At 41.0% G+C, this 27,138-nt stretch overlaps 1 protein-coding gene across 1 annotated transcript in view; it reads right to left on the bottom strand.

Moving 5' to 3' along the window:
- The window catches only part of SPECC1L (sperm antigen with calponin homology and coiled-coil domains 1 like), a 2,326,126-nt gene that overhangs the window by 734,025 nt on the left and 1,564,963 nt on the right, over positions 1-27,138 (bottom strand). The window contains exon 10 of the mRNA XM_044068824.1: positions 5,736-5,826. Within this exon, the coding sequence (XP_043924759.1) occupies positions 5,736-5,826 (91 nt within the window). The remainder of the gene's footprint in view (positions 1-5,735; positions 5,827-27,138) is intronic.

Genomic DNA, 27,138 nt, shown 5'->3' with positions numbered 1-27,138 from the left:
GCAAATGTACATGCCTTTTTGCCAGTTCTGTCCAGCAATCTACTTTCTCTGTCAAGTTGCACCCTTAGGAGCACTTTTACTGGATTCAGTGGACACTGCTGAAGGATCTGCTTGTGGATTCTTGTAGAGATGGTTGTGGGTGTCAAACATTCAACAGAAATTACCTGGGTTCCTTAGGGCAGGTGTCAGACAGTCTGGGTGCAGAGAGATGACTTCAAAGACATCACCTAGTACTACATGAACTGGAGGAACAGCCAGAGGTTTGGGAGATGGCAAGTTTAGAAGCTGCCTATAATGGGCTTGGGCCTGACAGAATTCTTTGTTCTCCCAATTAAAGGCCTCCCTCATCTTTCGCAAGGTATCCTCATAGTATAAAATTTTTGAAGGAGGGGGCAGAAGAGAAGGATTCATTTAAGTCAGAATCAGGACAGGACTGAGGGGGAGGTGTGCAAAATAAGACAATTTTTCCTTATCCTCAGATCCTGAAGAGTCAGATTCCTCCTACAAGGAAACATTACTTCTCATTTTACTGGAGAAGCTTCAGGGGTAGGCAGTTGTGTCTGACTGGTCTCTCTAGGTTTCATAAAGGCCATGGATTTCTGGGCTACGTTAAGAAAGTCCTAACTTTTCAAACCCGGTAGTAATGGCTAAAGACTGGGTAGTAGACTGAAGCAAGTTGACTGATCTCTTAGGTTTAGGCATCCATTTAGAAAAGAGGACCATGGTACATGCCAGGTAACAGTGACCACACCCCTGTTTCCTGAAGTTGGTTCATGCCCAACAGCCAAGGAAGACATACCATCTCCCTCTGTAACCAATGCTTGGATGTTGGTAGCCAAAACCCACACAACTGCTTTAGACCTAACCAATGTTAGCGTTGGAGACACCAAAACTGATTGGCCTGCTGCTATGGAGGCCCCGCAAGGGATCATACCAAAGGACTCATGCCTAGTAGTTGTTGGACCATAGGGCTGTATAAGCACCTCACCTGAGTTGTCATCTGCCTTTAACACAGACACAGAAAGCTCACGGTCATCCACAGAGTCCTTTTCTCTCAACTTTTATCTTTGTGTTTCTTGGACAAGGTAGTAGCCAAAGCTGAGGAATGAGAAGAAATGGAAGGAACTAGGTGTGAGGACTCCAGGTGGGCTGTGAGGACTTTGGCCCTATGCTTAAGGGTCACAGTTCAAAACCTAGCACAATCCTGACAACTAGAAATGTCACTCTGAGGCCCCAAACAAAACAGACAAAAGGAATAGTCATTGTGTCAGATTTGTTTCTCAGACTTCAGTTATTGACCTTTTTAAACATTAATCAAAAGAAAATTTTTCCCAGTAGAGTACTTATCTGAAAGCAGTTTGGAAGGAACTCTGGAGACAACAAGCAGAGCATTGCACTGCGAGTGTCTGATAAAACATACCACATCTGCTAGAAAGAACTGAAGATGGCAGCAGCAAATGTCCCTCTTATACCCTTATGTCTCAACATCTGTCCCCAGACGTCTACTGGCTAGGGATGATGCAAAGTCTCTGGAAACTGGGCCAGCTCAGGGTAGAAGACCCAAGAATCAGTACTGCAACACAGACTACAAAGAACATCACTCACTTCCTGTGACAGCTGAAGGCTTCCCTCTCAGGATATGCTCAGCCGATCGGCTATCACAGGAGGACACAGGGTGGGGAGTTTGAAAGCTGGCCAATACTGGGTTACCTTGGCAGATAACCCAAAATGCCACTAAGGCAGTGGAAATGATAAATGTCTAAATGGGGAAATAAAAGAAACCTTGAAGAGAGTAGTGGTATTATTCCAAAAGAAAGAAAAGATCCAATAAATCCTGCTCATTAGATGCTAACTGGATCTCTTTGCCATTTATTACAGTAGATTTCTAGTGCATGGAGTGCTATGACTGCACTCTGAAATTGGGAAAAAAAAATGAACCTGTTAAGGACATCCTTAGCACGGATGCTTAACAACCGATTAAGGGTAGAGAAATGCTGTTAAGATCAAGCCTTGTGCAAGTGACTAACAGCCGACAGTCCTGGCCAAAAAAAAACAAAAGCAGAAGGTAAAAGAGATGCTACTAGACACTTGACTTTCCAACATTTACAAAGTGTAGAAGAACAAAGTATCCTACAGCTTTTAAAAACATTAGCTTTACAGAGGGACACTTCATTTCTGTCTGCTGTCTTTCTGACAATGCTAATTACTGGCTTTCAAAGGCTTTGTAAATTAAAGGCATTGAAAGTCAATAAAACACTTCACACTCTTACATTTTTTTCTCTTCTAGACTGCTGTATATGCAGCAGACAAAGCTTTCCTTGAAGGGTAAAACTGTTTTTATGCACTCTAATTTCCAGATGTGTGAACAGTTTATTTACACTGTTTTGAATCAGCAGATCTAAGCACACATCCCTAGCCCATATGTTGCATATCATACATGTCTTCTGCAGAAAGTTCCAGCTATGCAGAGGAACAGAATCCCCCCCCCCCAACACACCAACCAATATCAGCCAATAACACCCCCCCCCCCACCTAGTTCCTCCAGTGCCTGAACCACTAATTTATTTCAAGTAATCTGAGCTGCAGTTCAGGTTTCATCCCTCTGTGACACAAAGGTGGGAAGGGGGATAATTTCATGTGTTGTCCAGGACACTCATTTCCAAGATCAAGGCTCTCTAGGCTGGGATAATCTTGAAAAACTGACCTTCTTCTGGGAGAACTTTAATGAGAAAATGCTCAAGACTGATGGCGAACTGACTAGGACAAAGTTTGCTTAAGAAATTTTGATGAGTGTGCATGACCTGATGCTCCAAAGGGCAATCTCTTCTTGAAAGTCTTCTTTCTTTTAGTAGTGCTGATTAGTCCAGGTGGTCAGCAATCACTGGTGCTGGCCAGAAACAAGACGCTTTCAAAATCCAAAAATGGCTTCCTTCATTCTGATCTCCCAAGGGTAGGGTCAAGGTTATATCAGGGTTGCCAGATTTGTAAAGGGACAGGTACGGACCAAAGAAAAAAAAAGGTCTTTAACGCAGAACATCAGGCAGTTCCACATTAAACAGAAGTGGCCTTACTTTGCGATTTTTTATTTGGCTCCTATATCGGCATATGGGCCAATAAAAAAAAAAACAGAGTGGAGGCTGTTTCGCCAGGATTTTAACCGGCAATGCAGGACTCAATCGGGCTGCTGATCCCAGAACAGTCCTGCTCAAACAGGGCCGCCTGGCAACCCTGGGTGATATGCTTGGCATAAGATGCCTAAATGTGCTGTCTCAATCTGCTGTGGGTAAATATTTAAATGTTTCTTAGGTGAAGAAAATTCAGCAAATGGCCAATCCAAGATGAACTTTATGAACTCAAGACCCTTCCCAAAAACACCACATTCAGGAGCGAAACCAGTGCAGGAAAATTTGTTGTGTTTGCTCATTTCCAAGAGAAGGATTTATATCTCTTCTAATACAGAAAAAGATGAAGAACTTTTATCATGGGAAAGGCTTGAAATGAAAAAAAATCACACTAAATCCATTCCTGTGCCTTTCAAGAGGGGCCATACATAGCCCATACAGAGAAGTACAGGACTACTTGGTTAGAGACACTACGCTGCAAGCATTACATTAGGCCTGCAAGGCAGCACAATGCCTAGCAATCACACGAAGATTAACTGCAGGTTCATTATCATTATGCCTCAACTCATGTACGTTCTATAAACTGAACAGATTTTTTTATGATCCAGCAGGAAGACAGCTCTGTGGCAGACAGTAATGAAGCCTTGACTATGACTCACAGGAGCCAAGCTTGATCAGTGAACCTGAACCCTTGCAGGAACTGGCCAGGAAGGAGTAGAACTGAGTGGCCAATGCCTGGTTGCCTAGCCCATGATTACAGGTTCATAAGCATCAATGGCAGGAGTGACACCTGTGGCTTAGACTGCAGGCACACACTTTTGTGAGTAGATGCACACAAGGGGAACAAGCATGACAAAAAGAGCACCACTCTCTACCTACAAACAGCAGCTGTGTCAGAGTATGCACCCATGTAAGCAAATACATGTGCAGAAAATGCTGCCACAATTCCTGATGGCCCACAGTTGGAGGGATCAGTACCAGAAGAAAAATCTACTGACTGTTTACAGGATGACTGCCCTGATCCTTGTCTCTTGCCTCCTATAGCCACAGTATTTAGATACTGGGATATAAATAGGTCAGTGGGGAAAACTGGATTACCACGATTGTGGGAAGCCATAATAGCATATAAAACCTAGCAGGGGGTTGAGAAGGCTGAAGGCTTGCAGAAGGGCTAGTACAGACTAGCCTAGCCCTCAGAAGGTAAATGGACAACTACTCTTCACAGTACAGAAAGGCATCTTGAAGTTACTGCCTAAGCAAGAGTTTATACTGAGCAGACTGTCCTGGGAATAAGTTTGTAGTCGATGCGGAAATAAGAGTTCACACTGAGCAGATTGCTCTGGGAATTGTAGCTTGGAGTCACTGCCAAGTAAGAGTTCACACTGAGCAGCTTGTTCTGAAAAACGTAGTTTGCTCCTCTCATGCCTGTGAGGCATCAACTACCTTATGAAAATTGCAGAGTTAAGAAACCAAACCCAAGGTCACCATCCCAAGAATAGATGCTCGGGAGATGCCTCTATTTAACCCTCCAGATGTCCAAAGATGAAGACTTGGATCACAATGGCATACCAACCAGAGGATGATACAGTATAAAGTCCCAGAAAATCTACAGCTATGGACTGCAGAGGTAACACCAGTGGCATCAAAGTCAGAAAAAAAAAACAAATATCACGTAAACAGGAGTGCAGCAGATAGTACCAAATGCTTGCATGTTAAATATTTATACTGGTAACACTGACAGACAACAGCAAAGCTATAGGCACCAACCTCAATAAAAACATTCTACTTGGATACCAGGGCTTTATACTGAAGTATAAATCACTGCGCAGTGACAGGTGATGATGCACAGAATTAAGGCATAAAATCAGGTGCGTAGCATACTTATTTTATACAGTTTCACCTGTTAACACATTTAAAAAAATGCAGTTCTCCACACTCCTACAGTGCAAAGAGGGATAAAAACCTTACTGTAACTCAGACAACTTGCCATTGTAAAGAGAAGAGCATTCACCCGACCTAGTGAAGTGGAGGGGTCTAGCTTGTTGTTTTGTTGGGGCCCACAGGAAGCGCTTGGTGTTGAATCCACAGAGCTCACGCTTGCAAAGCATGCTTTGCCTAGAAGCCAGGGTTAGCATGTGTGCAGAGCTAAGCATGGCCCCCCTGTAGGGACAGAGAACAACAAGCAGAGCTCTAGTTAGCTACTATAGGGTCAAGAAGATCCAAGAGAAGGGGAGTTTACCAGGTCTGTCAGTCTGGCCCACTTCCCTACTGCCTGGCTCTCATTTTCCAGACCCAATGAGTGGGCTATTTAGGCCCTCCACAGCCACGCAGCTAATAAGCCAGAGGGCTCTCACCCCTGAGAGACAAACAAAGGGGTCAAATGAGTGACTGTAGGGGATTCACTGTGCAAGACCTGGTGGAGGGGTGAGGAGAGTGGGAGAACAATTCTCCCTTCCCTCACATTAAAAATTCTGTACATTAACTCTCACAGTGACTGTCTACTCAAAATAACATTTTGTCAAAATCAAGCATTTTAGTGGAAGATACCTGGCAAATTAGTTTTAAAACCTAAAGGACCAGTACAATATTAGAAAGTAAACTCTCAAACTGTACCTGGAACAGGAATTTCAGCATAGCTCGGTCGCTTATCTGCCAATGAAGACAAGGGTTTTGTGGTCGATATAGGTCCACTTATGGAATGTCTCTGCAAAATATGAGAGAGAGAAATTTAATCTACGCTCAGCATAACTTTCGTAAGTCATTCCTTAATTTATTATTTACTAGTTTTATTTTATTTGCAGTTGGTTTACCAGATAGTCCATTGGGCCAAGATGAACCCATTTTCAATTGAGTCCTGGGGAGAAAAGCTCCATAAACAAGGTTACAATATGTTTTAGATTACAATATTTACAACAATTATACTGTTACAGCATACAATTTCTGGTAGAACCAAACTGGTGGTAAGCTTTCATTCTTGTTCACAATAAACTAGTACTCTAAGTGGATAAACTGAAAAGCATGCTATTCATCTATACACCTTGTCCTGGAATGGCTATTCAGGTCACACACTTTCTTTATTCAGATATGCATGTCCCATGCTGAGATCAAAGTCCATATTTAGGGAGGCACAAAATCAAAGTAACAAAGTAATAAACTCCAAGTCATACAACAACGGAAACAGGTTGACACAGTCTCCAGCTTTCTGGCACAGATGCTATAGTCCTTTAATAACCTTGAACATGCTTAAAACCACTCTGTTCATGTCATTGTGTTTCAGAATCTAACCCTCCAACTCACTCATGCACATTTACTTTACAGATGTATTCAGTCCCCAAAAGGCAGCCCTGACCATACACATTTCCATATGGTCACTATGGCATAAAAATGAAAGTTACATACTTATCACAATGACAGATCGTTAATGTCCATCTAAGTCTGTCATGACTGTTTTGATTAGCTGCTCTAACGGCTGATCTAAGATGGCAATTTTTTTCCATAGAGAACCTTCTCCAGTGCTCCTATGATGCAGTGTTGCCCCCTGTCGCTCTGATGGATTTTGTCCCCTTCAGGTACCAAGGCATTGTGGGGGCCTGGAGAAAGGCTTCAGGTATAGGTCTACCAGGTCTGTTCTGGAAGGATGTTGAGATAAACAGACAAGAATCCTCTATCAATATGCTAAGTACATAACCTTTGAATCATACACTTCCTCTCAGTCCATCTCGAGAGTTGGACTAGAATCCAAAGCTCTCTTCCCAGGTGTCACCATGACACAATACCCCAGAGAATGGCAGAATCAAAGAAAGTTCTGGATATTGATATGAGATCAAGCTTCAAGTGTTTGCTGAAGGAATGCATTTGTTGGCCATGCTGCTGCAGCAGAAATGTCATCTACCAAGGAGTTATTACAGTAGGACATGGAAAGTGAGATAGGATTTGTGGAACAAATGCAATCTGAAAGCAATCTGGAGAGGATCACTCTGGAGACCATTTCCTTGCCTTACCAGAGAAACAGATAAAGTTAGTTACCTTTTTGAAAGGCTTTTGTCCTATGACGTTAAAGCCTGAGCTAGCTGTTAACATCCAAACTACGTAGTGCATACTCTCCTATGTTAGCGTGGTTTGGGAAGAAACCTTGTCAGATAAAATGGTTTGGTTTATGACAGTCTCTAATCTACTTTAGGAATAAGGTAAGGTTTTACCTGAGGGAAAATCTGCCGTTACGGAAAACTGGATACTATAGCTTCCAAAACAACATACGTACCTTGGATACCAGTCTTGATGAAGTGACAGCTACCAGCAATGCTTTTCAGACAGGTATTTCATAGGGCAATTGGTGGTGGGCTCAAAAGGTATGAGAAGGGCTTGAAGCCCTAACCACAAATAGGAGTGGGGTCTTTCATAGGTAGTCTAAGCAAGATGCCTTTCAAGAAAGCATTGCAAATCTCTTTTGAAGCTAGAAAATAAGCTGAAAATTTCAAGATGGCTGCTACTTGAACCTTGATAATTGAACAGCTGGAACCAGAAACAAACAGGCTGGCTAGGAACTGTAAGACACAGAAAACAGGGGCTGAATATGGGTCCATTCCTTGCTGTGCTGCCCAAAAAGAAAAACTTCTCCATTTACTCCTTTACCATTTTCTGGAATGTTTCGTTTGGGAGGCAGACAATATCTGAACAACTCTCATAGGAAATGCTGAACTACAGACCGTCACTTTAATTGGAAAACTTGTTACTCTGATGGAGATGATGTCTGGGTGACACAGAAAGAAGGGGGAGGATGAGAGTCCACCAGGTCTGACAAACTGTGGAGGTCATGGGAGATGAGAACAGAGCACTGGGAATATTTGCATGGGCCAGAATGGAGCCATGAGGATCACTTTTGCCTTGATATCCAGGAATGCTGTGGTCCAGCTTTGGCCACCTGATCATTACTGGAAGTACAGGAACCATACTGCAGACTAGGTGGCCAAAGGTGTACCACAGCATTCCTGAGTATCTTTCATGGTGGAAGAATGAGGTCACAGTAGCTGCTGCATTTTGTATTTTTCAGGGAGGAGAATACTTCACAGAAATGCTGGGGCCAGCAGCTGAAGATTTTGCTCACTGCTGTAAGACTGAAAGACCACTTGTGAGGCATCAGGATGCAATGGTCAGACCAGTCTGCTAAAAGTCTGGACTAACCTGAAACATGCACTATCACAAAAGGCGGTAAAGATATCATCATGGCCAAACTCATGGCCTCTCAGCACAAAGGATACGATCGGGGTCCTTCTAACATGCTGAAATATGTGGACAGATACCACACCCTGCAGAAGTTCTGAAGTGCCTGCATTGCATGCAGAACTGTCATCTCAACAACACTGATATGAAGGTGAGCCTCTTGCGGTGATCACATTCCTTAGACTATCCTCTCCCTGTAATGCCCCTTAGCCCCACCTTAAAGAGGAAGCATCCATGGTAACTATGGCAACTGTCAACATACCTGTATGAAGGACGACTGGATCCACCACACTAGATGATTCCTGAAAACTGTAGATAGTTTCATAGGAGATTGAAACAAGTGAATGGACTGGGACCACTGTACACTGCGAGTCCACTGGAAAACTCTCATATGATACCTGGAGCATAAGGAAAGTACAGTTTTGAACCTACCATAAATGTAGATGTCCGATAGGTATGCATCTGCAGTCCTAACATATGGGTTGTCCTGCCTCAGGCAGCCCTTCGGTCGGCCGGATTCCAAAGTCTGGGTCTGGCCTCGGCTGATGTCGCACTTCACCCGACGTCATAGCTGCTGGGGTATAAAGGCATCAGCCAACGCCATTTTCCTCAGTGTTTCTTGCCCCAGATGCCAGGTGCCCTCTAGGAAGGCTAAATTTGGATAAATGCAAATAATTCCAAACAGTAGAGATCAAAAAAAAAATATATATATATATATATATATATATACACATATATACAAACAAATACACCATAATAGATTCCCCCAGCTAGCTAAAAGAGGGGTAAGTACCCTAGGAATACCACAGAGGGGTAGGAGGGTGGGTAATCCTGACTGCAGATGCATACCTATCGGACATCTACATTTATGGTAGGTACAAAACTGTACTATGTCCTTCAAGGATGCATCTGCAGTCCTAACATATGGGTAGAACACCATAGCCAAACTGGGGGAGGAGGCACTAAGATAAAGATGGTGTAGTCAAGATCCCTTGCAAAACAGCAGTTGCAAAACCTGCTCGGGATCTGGAGTATAAAGGAAGATTATAATGCTTGGAAAATGTATGCACGGAGCTCCAAGTAGCAGCTTCTAAAATGTCTTTGGTAGCCACTCCTCGTAGGAAAGCTGTAGTGGTGGCTGTAGCTCTTGTGGAGTGAGGCCTGATATTTTCAGGAGTTGTCTTTCCATGAAAAGAGTAGCAAAATCTAATGCAATTTCCTATCCATTTTGAGATTGTCTGTTTTGAAATTGCTTTTCCTTGCATTCCTGTTGCATATGCTACCAGAAGCTGGTCAGTTTTTCTGTTGGTCTTAGTTCTGTCCAGATAGTAGCGTAATTGTCTGTGCACATCCAAGGTATGTAGTTGTTTTTCCCCCCTGTTCTGTGGGTTGGGGAAGAATGTAGGTAAATGAAGCGCTTGGTTCAATGATACTCTGGAGACCACTTTTGGCATAAAAGTAAGGTTAGTTCTCAGAGACACTCTATCCTGATGGAAGATAAGGAAGGGCTGTACTGCCATTAAGGCCTGTAACTCAGATACCCTTCTAGCTGAAGTGATTGCTAGCAGGAAAGCAGTTTTCCAAGATAAGAACTGTAAGTCTGCTGTTGCTGCTGGTTCAAAAGGGGGAAGTGTTAATTTTTCCAGCACAAAGTTGAGATCCCATGTAGGTAAAGGTAGTTTCCTTGGAGGCTTTACATTTTTGATTCCTCTCAAGAACTGCCTGAGTAGAGGATGAGAGAAGACAGGAGGATCCATGTTGTATTCTGCTGAAATTGCTGATGCATGAATCTTAATGGAGGAGTAGGACAGGTCATTGTGGAACAGTTCTGCTAAGTATTCCAGGATGAGTGCTATGTTTGCCAATGAGGCATTTTCTCCCTTTGCTGCACTCCAAATGAGGTATCTTTTCCATTTGGCTGAATAAGTTTTCCTTGTGGAGGGTCTGCGTGCCTCCAGGATAATGTCCTTAACCCTCTGAGATAAATCTGGTTTATTTTGTTTTATGCAATATCCCAAGCAGCTAGCTGCAGTGTTTTCAAGTTTGGATGCAGGATCTTGTAGTTGTTCTGTGTTAGCAGTAAGGGACATAGAGGTAGAGGCCATGCGTGTGTCCGAGACATGCTTCTCAGTAGCGGATACCAATGTTGTCTTGGGCAGTCTGGAGCTATCAGGATTACCCTTGGCTGATCCTCTTTGATCTTCAGAAGGACTTTGTACATCAAAGGAAGAGGTGGGAATGCATATGCTGTCAGGTTTTTCCAGCTGAAGGAAAGGGATTCCACCCTCCAGGCAAGTGGGTGGTATGCTCTTGTGCAGAATTTCTTCAATTGGTGGTTGTGTGGGGAGGCGAACAGGTCTATCTCTGGCATTCCCCATTTCTTTGTTATGGCTTTGAAGATATCTGGATGCAGCATCCATTCGTGAGCATCCGTGGTAGTTCTGCTTAAGGTGTCTGCTAGTGAATTTTCTTTTCCTGGTACAAATCTGGCCTGTAGTTGAATGTTGAGATTCAGGGCCACATTCCACAGGTCCATTGCCATCCGGCATAGAGGATATGAGTGTGCACCTCCCTGTTTGTTGATGTACCACATGACTGTGGTATTGTCCGTCCTTATCAGCAGGTGACCTTGTTGAAGAAGTGGTCTGAATGCCTGGATTGCATGTTTCACTGCCAGCATCTCCTTTAGATTTATGTGTAGATTCAGCTGGTCTTGGGTCCATAGGCCTTGTATACACTTGTCCACCATGTGTGCCCCCCAGCCTAGGTCTGAGGCGTCCGTGGTGATGGTCTGGCTTGGATGTGGTTTGTGGAAAGGCAATCCTCTGTTCAACTGACAGGCCTGAGCCCACCACAGGAATTCTTGTTTCAGGCATGGAATTATTGGAATCTGGGCTTCTAGACTGTGCTTGTGTTGAGACCATACATTCCTTAGGTACCATTGCAACTTTCTCATATGCAGCCTGGCATGCGGGATCAATATTATGCAGGATGCCATGTAACCCAGGGCTTGCAGGACTTTCCTTGCAGTAAGCTGAGGTTGTGTTGTTAATGTCATGAAATAGACTGTTAGTTGCTTTTGTTTTTCTTCTGTGAGAAAAGCCATCTGAGTTGATGTATCCAGTTCTGCACCCAAAAATGTTATCCTTTGGGATGGTACTAGCCATGACTTTTGCATGTTGACTGTGTATCCCAAGGCTTGCAACAGTTGTATGACATTTTCCAAATCTTTTGTTAATTTTGCCTTGTTGTCCGCTTGTATTAGGCAGTCGTCCAGGTATGGGTAAATTTGAATTCCCTGAAGCCTGCAATGAGCAATTACTGATGCCAGGCATTTCCTGAATACTCTGGGCGCAGTAGATAAGCCAAAGGGCAATGCTGAGAATTGATAATGCTCTGATCCTGCAAGATATCTGAGGTGTCTTCTGCAATCTGGTCGTATAGGGACGTGCAGGTATGCCTCCTTGAGATCTAGAGTCACCAGCCAAGACTCCTTGCCCAGCATGGGAAGAAGTTGCTGGAGGGTCAGCATTTTGAATTTTGGAACAATGAGGTATGTGTTCAGTGTGGACAAGTCGAGAACAGGTCTCCATTGATTTTCTTTTCTTGGTACAAGGAAAAGCCTGGAGTAAAAACCTTGGCCTTGTTCCATAGGTGGTACCTTTTCTATAGCTCTCATCCTTAGTAAGTTGTTGATTTGTCTTTGAGCCTCTGTTTTTTGGCTTGGTGGTAGGTTTGGCATTCCTCTCTTTTTTGGTGTGGAAGTGAAACCTGTAGCCCTTGTCTATTGTTTGCAAAGTCCATTTGTCTCCTGTAATGCAATGCCAGTTGTCGGAAAATAAGGCTAGCTTTCCGCCCAAGGGTGCTTCCAGTTGTTCCCTGGTAGGCGGAACCACAGTCAAGTCATTGTGTCTGTCCTGTGGAAGTGGTTGTAGTTGAATCTGTGGCAACACTTCTCTGGTTGGCAGGTTGCCACTGACGTCCCCTGTAGGCACCCCTAGATTGACCTCTGCCTCTTGGGCGTCTATTTCTGTCTCTCTGTCCTCTGGAGGTGTCTGGAAAGGACCAATTCTTCAAAGGCCAATTTCTGCTAAACCTCGGAGGTTGGACCTGTAAGAAATCCTTGACAGTTTGGACAAATTTTGCTTTTTCTTCTACTTTCTTTAGAACCTCCTGTGCAGGGGAGCCAAACAAACTTTGTTTCTCCATAGGAGCATCTAGGAGTTTTGACTTAACATGGTCTGGTAAGGATTGTTCTTTTAACCAGGCATGCTTTCGAATCACTGTTCCAGTCATAGCTGATCTAAAGGAAGCCTCCAGTGCATCATAGCCACATTTTAAGAAATGGTTACTGACCTGCTGAGAGTTATGTACCAAATCCTGAAGGGACTTGCGGTCTATAGGTTCAGGAGAGGACAGTTTTTTATTTAGCTGGTCTAACAAAAATTCCTGTTACTGAATCATATGAAATTGACAGTTTAAGGCCCTGGCCGAAAGAGTAGCAGAAGTATAAACCTTTTTACCCCATCTCTCTAATGCTCTAGATTCCCTTTCAGAGGGAAGAGGGTTTTTGGCAGAGGCAGCTGCCACACCTTTAGGGCCCTGTGAAATGGTTTCTGGGTCTGCAACAGGAGCCTTATACAAGTTGTAGTGTGTGTCCGGGACCCTGTAATATCTGTCAGGCTTGGCAGGGGCCGGAGGAAGACAATCAGGGGCAGTACAGGCATCATTAAATGCATCATCAACTACTGTTAGTACTGGAGGAATGGCTAAAGGCCTATGCTGTGGTAAGCGTAAAAAAGTCCTAAGCCTTTTCCTTGAATCTGAAAATCCTGGCCCTGCCATTGGAAGTGTTCCCTCATAGCATGTAGGGTTTCCCCAAAAGAAAATTCTTCAGGAGGAGAGGCAGAAGGAATGGAGTCTTCTGCATCAGAATCCTCATAAGGAGAATATGGGCCTTCCTGATGGTCTGAAATATCTGAGTCATCCGAGGAATAGTCCGTAGAGACAGGTTCTGGGGGTTCAGTCCTAGACCTCTTATCTGGAGGGGGTTGAGAGGCCCTGTCTGGGTGAGGTTGGGATCCCCTGAACAAAGAAATAAGATCCTCAGCCAGGCTGAGTATTTGGGAACTAGAGGTAGGCCTGTGTGAGGGAGTTTTAGCAGGTAAGGCCTTAGAAGATTTAGCTGCTTTAGCCCTGGAAAAGGCCTTGATAGACATAGAAGCAGGGGGTCTAGCAGCCCCACGTGCAGGGGTAGATATGTCTAAAGGAATAGTGCCTGACAAATCCTGGGTGCCTGCTTCTGTAGCAGTAATTTCAGTAGCAGATTCAGCCATGCTCTGTGAGGCCTCGGCCATCGGAGGCATGCTTTCGGCCGAAGGAAGAACCGAGGACTCGGTTTCAGCCGAAACCGAGACACTCGCGGTTGGCCTAACCGTGGTTTCAGCCGAAACCGCGGACCGCGAGTGTCGGTCCTTTTCCTTGCGCTTTTTAACTAATTGTGTAGTCGGAGTCTCCGACGGCATCTTATATGCAAAAGCCGGACCAAAAAACTCCTCTGCAAACTCTGACCGACGTCTAAGCGTCCGTCGGTTGAAGGAAGCACAGGCTAGACAAGCTGATACGTCGTGGTCTGGGCCTAAGCAAGGAAGGCAGTAAGAGTGGAAATCCTTATGAGGTATTTGTTTCCCACAAGTTAAACAATTATTTACTTTGTCTGACATCGGCTGAGGCAAGAAAGAGTCCCCAACGGGGTACTTAGCTTTTTAGAAGTCTTCGGTAGTAGAAATCTCTGGATCTGACCGACCGGCACTTGCGAACAGCTTCTGCTTCGGGCACCGTGCGGCAAGAAAGACAGAGGAAAATGGTGTCGGCTGATGCCTTTATACCCCGGCAGCTATGACGTCGGGTGAAGTGCGACATCAGCCGAGGCCAGACCCAGACTTTGGAATCCGGCCGACCGAAGGGCTGCCTGAGGCAGGACAACCCATATGTTAGGACTGCAGATGCATCCTTGAAGGACATCTAATGTAAAGGTGGTTGCCATTTCGCCTAGTGTATGTAGTACTATGAATGCTGGAGAGAAGTTATACTGGAGTAGGTACCTGGCTTGTGGTCTCAGGGAGATCAACATTATTCTAGGAGTTTTATTATTTTTGCTCAAGTTTCTAGATGCCAAGCTATGAAAACTAATAGCTATTTGGCTCTTCATTGGGCTTTCCTAAGTTTAATGAGATACCCAAAGACTGACACAAATGGAGTAACTGCTTGCTACACATGGGATTTTCTTGTAATTGCAGCCAGGAACTGATCTTTGAAATATGGGAACAATCACAACCTTTTCAGCCTGAGGTGCACTCTGACAACCAAAAAGTACTAAGATCAAAGGACAGTAACCAAAATTTGTAATAACTGGCTCCTAGCTGAAAAAACAGGAACCTTCTGAATTGTTTTGCAATCTTGATCTGTAGGTAAACATCCTCAAGGTCTACTGAGCAAAACCAATCCCCTTTGTGTTGGAATGGGAGGAATAATTCATTATCACAGTCCATTTTGTCTTCTTTACATGAAGATTTAACCTGTGAGCTACAGAATAGGCCTGAGGTCCTGTGTCTTTTTTTGGCACTAGAAAGAATCTTGAGTAAACTCTGGATCTGTTCTGGCCAGAGAAAACCTCTTGGATTACTCTTTTTCCATGAGTGAAACATCTGGAAGGGGCAATGGTTTGTTTGGGGACAGAAATGAATAGCATGGTGCAGCCTGTGGATATCATGTCCTCCTTTCATTTGTCCTACATGATGGCTGACTAAACTTCTGGGTCAAGAGAAAAAAAGAAAAAGAGAAAGACAGAGAGAGTCAAACTGCTTTCAGAAGGAAGCAGTCAGAAAACCCTTTTGGAACAGTGATAAAGTTCCTCTGAAAAGAGATCCCTTCAACCTCTGGTTTTGTGGACCTGCTCTGCCCGTGGGATGGCATCCTTTGAAGGACCCCCACCCCCACCCCCAGCCACAAGAGGCCCTATCTAAAAGGGAGTGGAAGGATGAAAGTTTGAACATTTTCAAAAAAAAAAAAACCCTTTGCTTACCTTCTGACTCCATTAATAGGACCTATTAGGAGTTTCAAAATGGACTCCAACAACAGATGTTTTTCCACTTGTTCTTTGTCAGTGTTTCTTAAATTCGGAACTGAATAGAGATGATCCATAGTAAGGGGCTGTTATGAAGTACAGTTGCTTATCTAGCTTCTTTCTGAAGTACTCTACAGCTCATTTTTGTGATATTCCAGGAATCTATTTCATAAAGAAACAATCCTCTATACAAGTCATTATTTCTCTTTAATAGTTCTACTCCCTCTTAATTATATGACAATTTAGTGCTCCAAGGTCTATAGTACGGCAACTGCTAATGTGAAACAGCTAGATTCTGAGTCTCAGATAGTCTGTGAGAGCTCTTTTATATGAAAAAGAGTTGAATCCCAAAATGCTTATGTTCCTCTCAGCTTGTTTCTAATCTGTATACCAAGGACAGAGAAAGTACAGTTGAATAAGTTCATTTACCATAACAGCTGATATTCTAATAAATCATAGTTGCAGTAAGAAAAAGCTATTTGGGTCCTTACACCCCTACCAATCAACCAGCCTTCCAAGCTCTTGGGCGTCTTCCTTGTACCCTATCTGGAGCTCAAGAGGAGCTCCATACAAAGTCAGAGTGCAAACCTCTTCAGAGCTTTTTGCCTGTAATAAAAAGAGGTAAGATCCCTAAAATAACAGTGCTAGGAAACAAAACTGACAAACTACATACACAAGGGGAAAGGGTTCTTGCTAAACTGAGGGAGTCTACGACAAGAAAAAAGACCAGATATCTGATAGCGGTGTTAGAGATACTTCAGAAATTTTATGAAAAGTTGTATAAAGCAGAAGAATGTGGAAACCAAGAAACAGCACAACTGGAAATATTTATGGAAAACTTAATTATGCCAAGTTTAGACGAAGATGAGGCTTAACAACTAATGACATAAATAATTAAACAAATTAAGGAAGGAGGAGGTAAGATAAAAACGGAGATGAATAATCAATAGGCAGGGAACATTCCAGGAACCTATCATATTCATGTGGAAGTTTGCAAGTAGGAAAGAAGAAAGTGATAAAGATCTGGAAGATTACGTTTTAAGAATTATTTTAAGAAGAGGGGAAGCATCAGCATCTTGGCAGAAAGATGTGGTGGCTGCACTACCCAAAGAGTGTAAAGACCCATCAGACCCACCTGCATATAAGCCTATTTCAACTTAAACCATGGTTATACAGTATTTATGTCTATAATAGCTAAAAGAATGGCAAAGGTGTTGCCAAACTGATAGATATGGATCAATGTGGTTTTATGGAAGTCATACATAACTCCTCTCCATCTTATAAATAAGAACAAGTCAAGGGCTCAAGCCTTATGAAAAAGATAATGTTGAATTATAACTGGTTTTACAAAACCTAGGACAAGGGGGAACAGAAAATGCTTTAGTGCTACTTCTCGACAAGCACAACATTTTGTCATCAACCTTTTAACAGCAACTAAGAAGATTAAAATACCTGCTCTTACTCATGTAAACGTTCACGCACATTTATCATTTGGTACTAGGATTCATCACACGTGTGTTGATTCTCTAACAAATAAACTCTACCCTGGGAACATGCTCTGTTCTGCATTACTACTGCCCCTTAATCACAGAATACATTATGTCAGGAAAGAGTGGATAATTAAATATCAGGGCACCATGGAAAATGGCCTAAAAGGAGGAACACACTGCTAGTCAGAAGACGGTCATGACTGACGTAAGTTTGGAATTAAGAGAAAGGTGAACACTATATCAACTGCTTACCAGCCTGCATGTTCAAGAAAGTTCCGTCTTCTTCCAGTAATTGCAAAGGCAGTAATTACACAGTATTTCATTTCTTTTAAATTTTCCTTCAAAATATTCTGAAAGTTACAAATAATGTGTTTTTATTTTCCTCAATCACATGCTGAAATTGAATGGAAGGGAAGTAGCTCTGTTTACAAAAAACAAAATTACTATTCTATTCAGATTCTCTTTCCTCTCCTGTCATTAATAAACAGTGGACATGCAATATATCTTAATGTACATCAAAGTAAAGCAAGCATTACATCACTGTACACAAAAGTTCAAATTTGCTTAATTAGGTTATAGATCAGTACATTTAGATTATTTATCTAGAGATACAGATATGGACTGCTAATCATTCAGGTGGCAAACATTTGAGGTTACAAGGCATGCAGCTTCTTTTTGTGAAGCCAAAAGAGAACAAAGATCATGTTCTGTGCAAACCTTGCTACTTTGCAGGCGCAGCTGTAGTGGCCTGCTTTCATCCTCTAGTGGAATGAGCACCTTCATGAAAACATATCCCTTATAGAAGATGCCTTCTTAAAATTAAATTATAAACAATGTGTCAATCTCATCACTGAAAGTAACCAGTGAAATATTTCAATGTCTCCAAAACAATCTGCTTTGGGGAAGGAATGTTACAAACCTACCAGTTCTGGCAAACTTTAGAGTAAAACAGGCTGAAATTTCAGTCTCCATGAGAAGAGTTATCTAGATCATTCTTTAAGAAAGTAGTGATGGCTGCAGCATCTTAAAGACTCATCAGCCTATGGGTTGAGGTACCTTAAACATATACATCTGCTACCTAGTGCTGAGGCATGTAGAACACACATACCAACCCCTGAGGCATCTACAACACACATATCAACCCCTGAGGCATGTAGAACACACATACCAACCTCTGAGGCATCTACAACACACATACCAACCCCTGAGGCATGTAGAACACACATACCAATCCCTGAGGCATGTAGAACACACATACCAATCCCTGAGGCATGTAGAACACACATACCAATCCCTGAGGCATGTAGAACACACATACCAACCGCTGAGGCATGTAGAATACACATACCAACCCCCTGAGGCATGTAGACCACACATACCAACCCGAGGCATGTAGACCACACATACCAACCCCTGAGACATGTAGAACACACATACCAACACATGAGGCATGTAGAACACACATACCGACCCAGAGTCATCTAGAACACACATATCAACCACTGAGGATGGAAAGGTTTTTCCCTTAAGTGAAGTGTTACAAGCTTTTAAGACATCAGATGCAATCTTCAGGCTCTCCTTGACCTGGATATGCTACACTCTAATAACCAATGAAGAACTTCCTTATTTAGTCTGATGTTGCTGACAATAATGGTTACTGCTGCCACTCACCAAAACTATTTAAGTACCTCAAATGTTGCTATCACTTTGCAATTTAAATTAAATTTACTAACTCAACTTCTACATTTTGGACTGGAGTAGAAAGGTTAAATGAGCAAAATAAAGCTTATGAATTTTTTGGCCAATACCAGATTTTTGCAGAACATTCTTCAAAACATGCCAGATGGTACATCACGTTTTATTTTGCTTTGTTCTAGGAGGCTGCCTCCAGCTGCTAGTCATCCAAACACAGGAACACATTTTGCCCACTACCACATTACTGAAATTCACAACATATCAGAAGGCACTGACCTAAGTTGCGGACAGGCTCCAATATGGATATAAAAGAATATCCTGTAGAAAGGTGGTGAGTTCCCTGCAGTGGTCCCTTCTGGAGAACATGATGACTTCCACTAACATATGGGACCCTCAACCTCTGAGCTACTACTGTTGACAGGAACTTTGTTGTAGCTTCTGTTGGAAACTCCAGGTGTGGACACTAACTGTGAGCAATGTTTACACTATTGGGGAAAACAGTATATCAAAGCGATCTTACCTTGCCTATCCCCTGGATGTTACTTGCAAACCTCAGATTCAAATAATTTTAGGTCCCTGAAAAGGGTGTGCGTATGCAGAATGTACCTGAAATTGCTCAGAATTATGTGAAGCAGGGAGCTGTGACCACAACCAGATACAAGTGTGGCTAAAACTGGCACATTCACCACATCAGTAGAGTTGTGAAGAAGCTCACATTATTAGGCCAAGTTCTGGTTGAGCTGGTGGACTGCTTACATTCAGACAGTCAACTACAAGCTTCCAAAGGCTACATCTAAGCCACGTTATAAAAGACGTGTCAAGTAATAGACCAAATGTAAGTGCAGATGATAATCACTCGATTCCTAACGCAGTCCACAGATGAAGCCACTCCAAAAGGCAGTAGACTACCATTGTGAACTGGGAGTTCATAACATATGTTAGGTAGCCAAGGCCACTTTAGTATCCAGACTGGAATTTTTTCCTAAGAAAAGGGCCAAAAGACAAAGACACCCAACTCTGGCACTGGGTTTATTATATTCAAAATGAAATAAGCTAACATTCAGTAAATTAAAGAATCCACTAATGTAGTAATCATCAAACGAGTCCCTTTGGATGCACTGTAAGACTTTGGATCATAGGACCAGAGAAATTACAGGGGCAAGCAAGTTGAAAGGCCATTTGGACCATAGCAATATCCACTCTTGTGATATACTTACTTTGTACCTTTAGAGACAGGAAGCCAGTCTGAGAATGAATTTATGGATTCTCCATTCAATTGTCAAGGTTTGTCTTGAAGGATGTGAGGATATCATCCTTTTCAAATGTTCGAGCAATTTGTTTCAAAAATGTTGTAAACATTTATCTATCCCTCCAGTGTACATTAAACATGTGGGTTCTTTCAGATGGTGGAGATTTAAATCTTTAGCTCTAACTTTTGTTTCTACATTTACAGGTGAATAAGTAATTACTAGGCCAGCTGCCTCTGTGGGACATTTTATGTCTAGCTAATTTCCCTTCCAAAACTGATAATCAACCTCTATACCTTGAGTTTGTGAGGTAAACACCTTAGCCATTATGCCATCCTCTAACTGCCTATCTGAGCTGTTTGTCTTACAAAGATGTAAGACAAAGAACAGATGTGCCCTTACTAGCGCAGAACATAAGGCATACATCTCCACATAGAAGCCTATAAGACAGTATAGGGACAGGGCTTCAAAGTCTGATTTGGTAGCAAAGGGTCTTTAGACCACTAATCCTTTTAGCTATGCAACTCTGAGGTCTTGCAAACTCTTTGATGTATCTACATATGTATGAACTGAAGGGAGCACTGTACCCTATATATTTAGCCTGGGTACAGCAGGATAACTTCTTCTGACCTGAAGGAGATGCCCTTAGGTATCAGCTGTGCTAGAAAGAAGGATTTCCTAATTTCTAATGACATGCCATGGTCAAACAGGAGGAAGCCATCAACCAGGGTGCCAAGTTCTCTGAAAACCATGTCCGTTTGAAATGGGGTACTGGCTATGCTGCAAATTGTACATGAAACGTGTTTACCAAACGTGACAATACTTTGTCTGCATGTAATTTAACTCCCTTTCAGTGCACTGATATTTGACAAAGACAAGTTCTAGCTGTAATGTGTCTGCACCTACAGGGTGGGGGTCCAACCTACGACTCCCAGTTCACAGTCATTGGCAAACTTAGCCATAGGTCTGGGTTTATGGTTTGGAGGTCAGAGAAGTATATGCCAAAAAGAAGGGGTCTCAGTACACACCCCTTAAATATACCACTAGTTGACTTCTTTTCTGAGTTGGCACCTGTCACCCTGACCAGGATGTCTCTATCTTTCAGTCAGTTTGCAATCACCTCATAACGTATGGGCATCCACTTAGATCTCTTAGATTACTTACCATTTCATCAAGGGGGTTGGTATCAAATGCCTTTGCCACATCTCAATAGGCTGTGTATACTAAATGACCACTACCAAATGCCTCAGTGGCCTTCCTGAAGAGCTCAGCTAAAATAAGTATACATGACCTCCCTTTAACACAAACAGTTGTGGGTCTAGCATTAATGAAGTCAGGTATGATGCATTTCACTGCACTTCAAATTAGACTAGTTAAAAAGTCCACCATAAACTTCAATGTTTTTTTCATTGTATCTTTTGTTTTCTTATCTATTGAAAACACTAAAATCACAAAAACTGCTTCTTATAAAATTACAAGTTTTTCCAAAAATGGCAATCAAGAGACCCAACATATTATCGAAAACTTGCTTTCCTGCTTTTATTTATTTTTCCCCAGAATCCATTTCAAATCCCATTTATACGCATCATAACACACATACGGAAGTGGTGGTGTTTTCTCATATAATTGAAATTCAATGGCAGCTGTGCAAGTCCCAGTCATCTTGCACTTCTGTAAAAGGACTGCTTCTATTTTTCCTTGTGTAACCCTTACTTATGTTTCTTCAAGAAACTGTTTTATGTTATTTGCAGCAGTTATACAGCTCCAGCTAAAGAAGGCAGCTAAACTGTAGATATTTGTAAAGCTAAAAAAAAACTTGTAGTCCTTCAAACTATTAAACAACTGCAACACACTGAGGTGTCAAACTATCACTACACAGAATGAACACTGCTAGATGATGTGGGAATGAAAAGAAGATATGTGAAAGCAATAATGCTATTCCTCAGTGCCTGCAGAGAGGTGAACAGAGGTTTTTCTCATGAAATTATTGACATAAAATGTGCTACATTAGTTTCAATAGTATTCACTTTAAAACTGTCATCATGTTCTTTTCCCCCATTACAATGCAGTATACTATTTTGCAAATCTAAATCAAAATATGACCAACATTCTTGTTTTCATTTTTTTGTTGTTCTTGCATTGGTTTACCAGGAAAGTCCATCAGGGCATCAGAACCTTTTTTCAGCACAGCTAACACTCGGGAAGAAAAGCTTGACAAGTTGTTTTGTTTATAAAACATATAACCATGAAAAACAGTGTAGTCAAACAGAAAGCTTGGTAAATGAAACAGCGGTAAAACTTAATATATTACAATATGCTTAAGGCAGCAAAATAACTGGTTCCTATCACAAAATCGAACAGGCTGAAGAGTGAACGGCTTTAATACTGGAAATGCTGTTCATCGATGTGTTTTTTGTGAGATCGCGATACATTGAAGATCAGAAAATTTGCCCTTTTCTCACCGTAGTGCTATCTCGGAGTTGATATATATAATTAGTGGGGGCACAGTCCCCCACAAGAGCAACTTTGAGGTACGGCATTTTCAATGTTTAAGCCGTTCGCTCTTCCAGTCTTTTCGATCTTGTAACATAGACTCAAAATAACAGTATGATAAACTAACAAAGCTTAGCAGAATATAGTATGCATTAAACAAAACAATAAGATACATTATTTGAAATATTGACTGAAATTAAACATAGTTTAATTTCCAAGATGGCTGCACACCGAGGAGCAGATTGACTTCATCTCTCCCAGTGTGAGAACAGAAACTAACAAAGAGAGTGGCTGCAGCGGGTCAGCTTTCGTAAAATTTAGTCACTAGCTAGTAATTACACTGTATGAACGCCAACAAAAAATAAAATTTGGAGCACCAGAAAGAAAATCAAAAGGTGAACAGAAAACTCTGATAAGACTCTTGCAGCAGTTCAGCAAAAAGTAATTCAAGTTTCAGCTTTGGTACAGGAGACGGCTTCCAGAAAGTTAAAGGAAAAATAAACCGAATGTACTTGAAGGTGTATAAAATAAATAAAACAAAGAAGTAATATATAAAATAACAAAATGCTGGAAAAAATAGAAGCTTTAACTAGCTATTAAGATGAATTGAAAACTACCAAAAAAAATCAAAGGTTGAAATGAAGAAAAGGATAGATGAGCATGAAGCTTCCCGAGAGTGGTTTCAAAAACTGTGCAGTTAGAAGACAGAGCATATAAGAAAACCGGAGATTTTTCTGCTATTCCACAGAAAATGGGAGGAACAGACATGCATTATTTTACAAATATGCAACTAAACTGGTGTACCAGAGCAGGATTTGGTAATTGAAAGGGCACATCAAGTGTCGTCTCTAAACCTATATTACTAAAAAAAAGCAATTAAACCAGCAGAAGGAAGTATTCCTAAAAAATGTGTCAGAAAGGAAAAGTATTAGAAACTGGAGGCAACAGAGTGTTGTGGAAAATGACTTAACTGTGCATAGTCAGAAGAGAAGCAAGTTTATCCCAGAAATCAGTGAATGCTGAGACACTAGTGTGAGACTCAAGCTGCTATATCCTGCTGTTTTCAGAGTATTTTTCAACAGGATAAAACATTTTTGATGCATAAGAGGCTAAGAAGCAAATAAGAAAGTTTATCCACCAAAGAGTGAGCCAGCAAGCAGAAGGGGGACTGCTGCTCATTCTTCTGAGAAAAATAACTCATACAGAGACCGTTTGAGTGAAACCTTTATCAACATTCCAAATGAAAATACTTGAGACACACAAACACAGGAATTGACTAGAGAAATCAGGAAGGAGTACTTGGACTTGAACAGTTTTTGTTCTTCTCAATATTTGTAAAAAGCATTTATAATGAACATTAACTTTATTTTAACAGTTTTTCTATATTACGTAATTAGGGGATATTGTAAATGTGGGAGAGTTTATTTTCAGTAGCTGATGTATACCTTAAACATTCAAGTAAACAAGCAATTTTCTTAGTTATAACATTACACCATAAGCTAAGGAAGGCTGGAAAAAAGCAAGTTTAGATTTATATAATACGAACTTAGAGCAAGGGGTGGAGTGTAGAAGTGTACTGATTATAAGCAGAATTAAGATGATTAAGATGATGATGACAATTTCCTTTGTTTTTGAGAGACTGGATGTCTGGAATGACAACCTTGGCTTGTGGTATGCACATTTTTAAGCAAACAGACTTGAAAAATAAGACAAAATGATAAAAGCCATGAAAAATGCTAAGTTTCTTGTATCTTTAAAGTTATTACTTTTTTCCTTTTCATTTGAAAATTTTCTCAGTGGAAGAAAGTCTGTAGCTGAAGGCAGTTGGCAAGGGGAAGTCTGTACATTGTGTTCTGAATGAAATATTCAAATACTCCATCAACAACCTGCAAAACTGTAAGCAGCCTTAATTTTCTCATTGCAAACAACTTTAACTTGGACACCAGATGTCTTGCGGGTACCAGCAATTAATCTTGAGGATTCTGAGTACTCTCTGTTGAGAGCGATGCAGAATTTAAAGTTACAGTGGCAAGCAGTTAAGTGAAAAATAAAGTATGAAATTGGGTGAAGTGAGTAAGAAACAGCATACTTGATTATATTTAACAGAACAGTGTGCAGTTTAGTTTTACTTAAAGATAATCAGTGCACTTTTTCCTTAAGGCTAAAAGTCCATGTTTTCTGTTAGCATGGAAGCTGTTTTTCACATCTGGGAGGAGAACAGTGACAAGAAAAGTACAGATAGCAATCACTAAGTGAGTACACAAGGTGTAATATGCGCTTCAGCATGGGTAACCTTAATTTTAGATTAGGTAATACATGAGGCAGTATATGCAAATTTGGTGCAAATGCCCTTATCACAAGAGGCATTTGTCCTAAATTAATAGAGAATGGTGGGTTCTCAAAATGCATTCAATTTGTTTTTGTTGCTTTAAGGTTTTAATTAAAATAAAAGTCTTGAAAAATGTAACATAGGTTCAAATTGAGATAAAACAAGAAAACCTGTATAAAAGAATCATCCTGACAAACACAGTGTGTGGATGTGAGACTAAAGCTGGAAATGCACACTCAAAAGGTAATTGCCATATTTTATATATATGTGTGTGTGTGTGTGTGTGTGTGTGTGTATATACACACACACATACATATATATATATATATATTTATTTATATATACATATAAATACATATATATATATATATATATATGGGTCTACTTCATATGATCGACAGTTCATATGACTGACATTCATTTGGTCGACAGTTCATTTGACTGACAAAAATGTATAGGTGGGGGGCTGTGCCCCCCACACCCCCCCAACTATATATAACAACTCCACGGTCGCACAACAGTGGGGAGGGGGGAAAATCCCAGGTTTTTGCCTTGACTACTTTTTGTCAGTCAAATGAACTGTCGACCAAATGAATGTCAGTCATATGAACTGTCGATCATCTAAGATAGACCCATATATATATATATATATATATATATATACACACACACACACACATATATATATATATATATATATATATATATATATATATATATACACACACACACACACACACACACATTTACACATACATACATACATACTTATATTTATATATACACACACACACACATTTACACATACATACATACATATATACACTATGTGGGAGCAATATCTACCATTACGGCTAATCTGTCCATATTATCTTGGAATGTAAATGTGCCTACAGGTGTAGACTAAAAGGAAACCATGTTGAATTATATTAAGAAATGTGGGCTGCAAATAGTGATGTTCCAGGAGTCACTTTTGGATACAAATGAGCATGTGAATTTGACAAAGAAACACCATCAGGGAAGATATTCAGCAGAGTATCAGAGGAAAGGAAAAGGGGAGGGGGAGTAATAATGCTAATTGCTAGAGAGTCTCCAATACTGATAGAAGAGGGGGAGACAATAATGATAGGTTTGTGGTTGTAAATGGTTACTGTTAAGGGGGGAATATTACACTGGAATGCATTTAAATTCCACTTAAAACTGCTATCATGGATCTTAAGAATATTTTGGATAAAATATTCAGCTTTCAAAAAGGATTACTATTTATAGGCGGGAACTGGACCTTGATTTGCAATAGTGGGGTTGTATCAGGGGGACCTACAAGGAAAAATATAACAAAACAGGTTAGATTTCTTTAGAAATTTATAAAAATATTTGTTATGGAAGGCATAAATTTGGTGGTAGACACTCAGAAAGAAATTACATATTTCCAAAGCACAATATACTTATCTGGACTGGACAAAAATTATATTTCACAGGAGTGTGCACATTTAATTAAAAGCTTCAGACAGACATCCAAATAACTTATTCAAGGCATGCACTGATAAGAACTAAGACAGAAATGCAGGGTAATGAAGTAAAAATGACACACTGGCGTTTTCCTACTACCTGTTAAAAAGAGAGAAACTTAAGGAATGTGAAGTAGAAAATTACTTGAGAATATTAGGAAGATAGACTATTTGAGAATATACACATTTCTTCAGAAGGGATAACTAGAGAGTAGAATAAAATTGAAACAAAACAGAAATATATGGTTAAATCATAACGGGACTAATTTGGAGGGGCAGGCACATGTTACAGTACTGCACAATAAGAGGAAGCTTATAGGATAAGATGAGACATAACTGTATAATGATAATGGAAAAAAAAAAGAGTATAATATGCATGAATTTAGAAAGATTGATGTTTATCAAGTATTTTTGGCAACTCCAGAGCACAAGAACTTTTAGAATGACAACTTAAGCAAGAGAAAGTAGAGAGGCTTGTCACCAAAACCTAGGGAACCAATGACAAGAAAAATAACCAAAGATCATATAGAGACGTCAAACATATTTTGGAAATTTCATGAACGTTTGTATAAAGCAGAGGAGTGAAAACAACAAGATAAAGCACAAATGGAAATACTTAACGTAGACTTAATTATGTCACAGTTAAAAGAAGACATGGCCCAACAACTAAAACTTAAGTTAGGAGGAGATGAGATAAAAATGGTGATGTACAATCAACCTATATGAATGTCCCCAGGAATAGATGGTACTTTGTGAAAGGCTAGAAGTTAGGAGGGGGAAGTGGTTAAGATCTGGAAAGCTTTAACAGTATTCTAACAGGAGGGGAAGCACCAAAATCTTGGAAGAAAGCTGTGGAAGCTTTATTAACCAAAAAGGGTAAAGACCCATCAGTTTCATATAGACCCATT

This window comes from Protopterus annectens, chromosome 4.part0 (assembly GCF_019279795.1).
Source record: "Protopterus annectens isolate FY-2018-M chromosome 4.part0, PAN1.0, whole genome shotgun sequence".
Taxonomy (NCBI): Eukaryota; Metazoa; Chordata; order Ceratodontiformes; family Protopteridae; genus Protopterus; species Protopterus annectens.
This window is presented reverse-complemented; position numbering and strand designations above follow the sequence as displayed.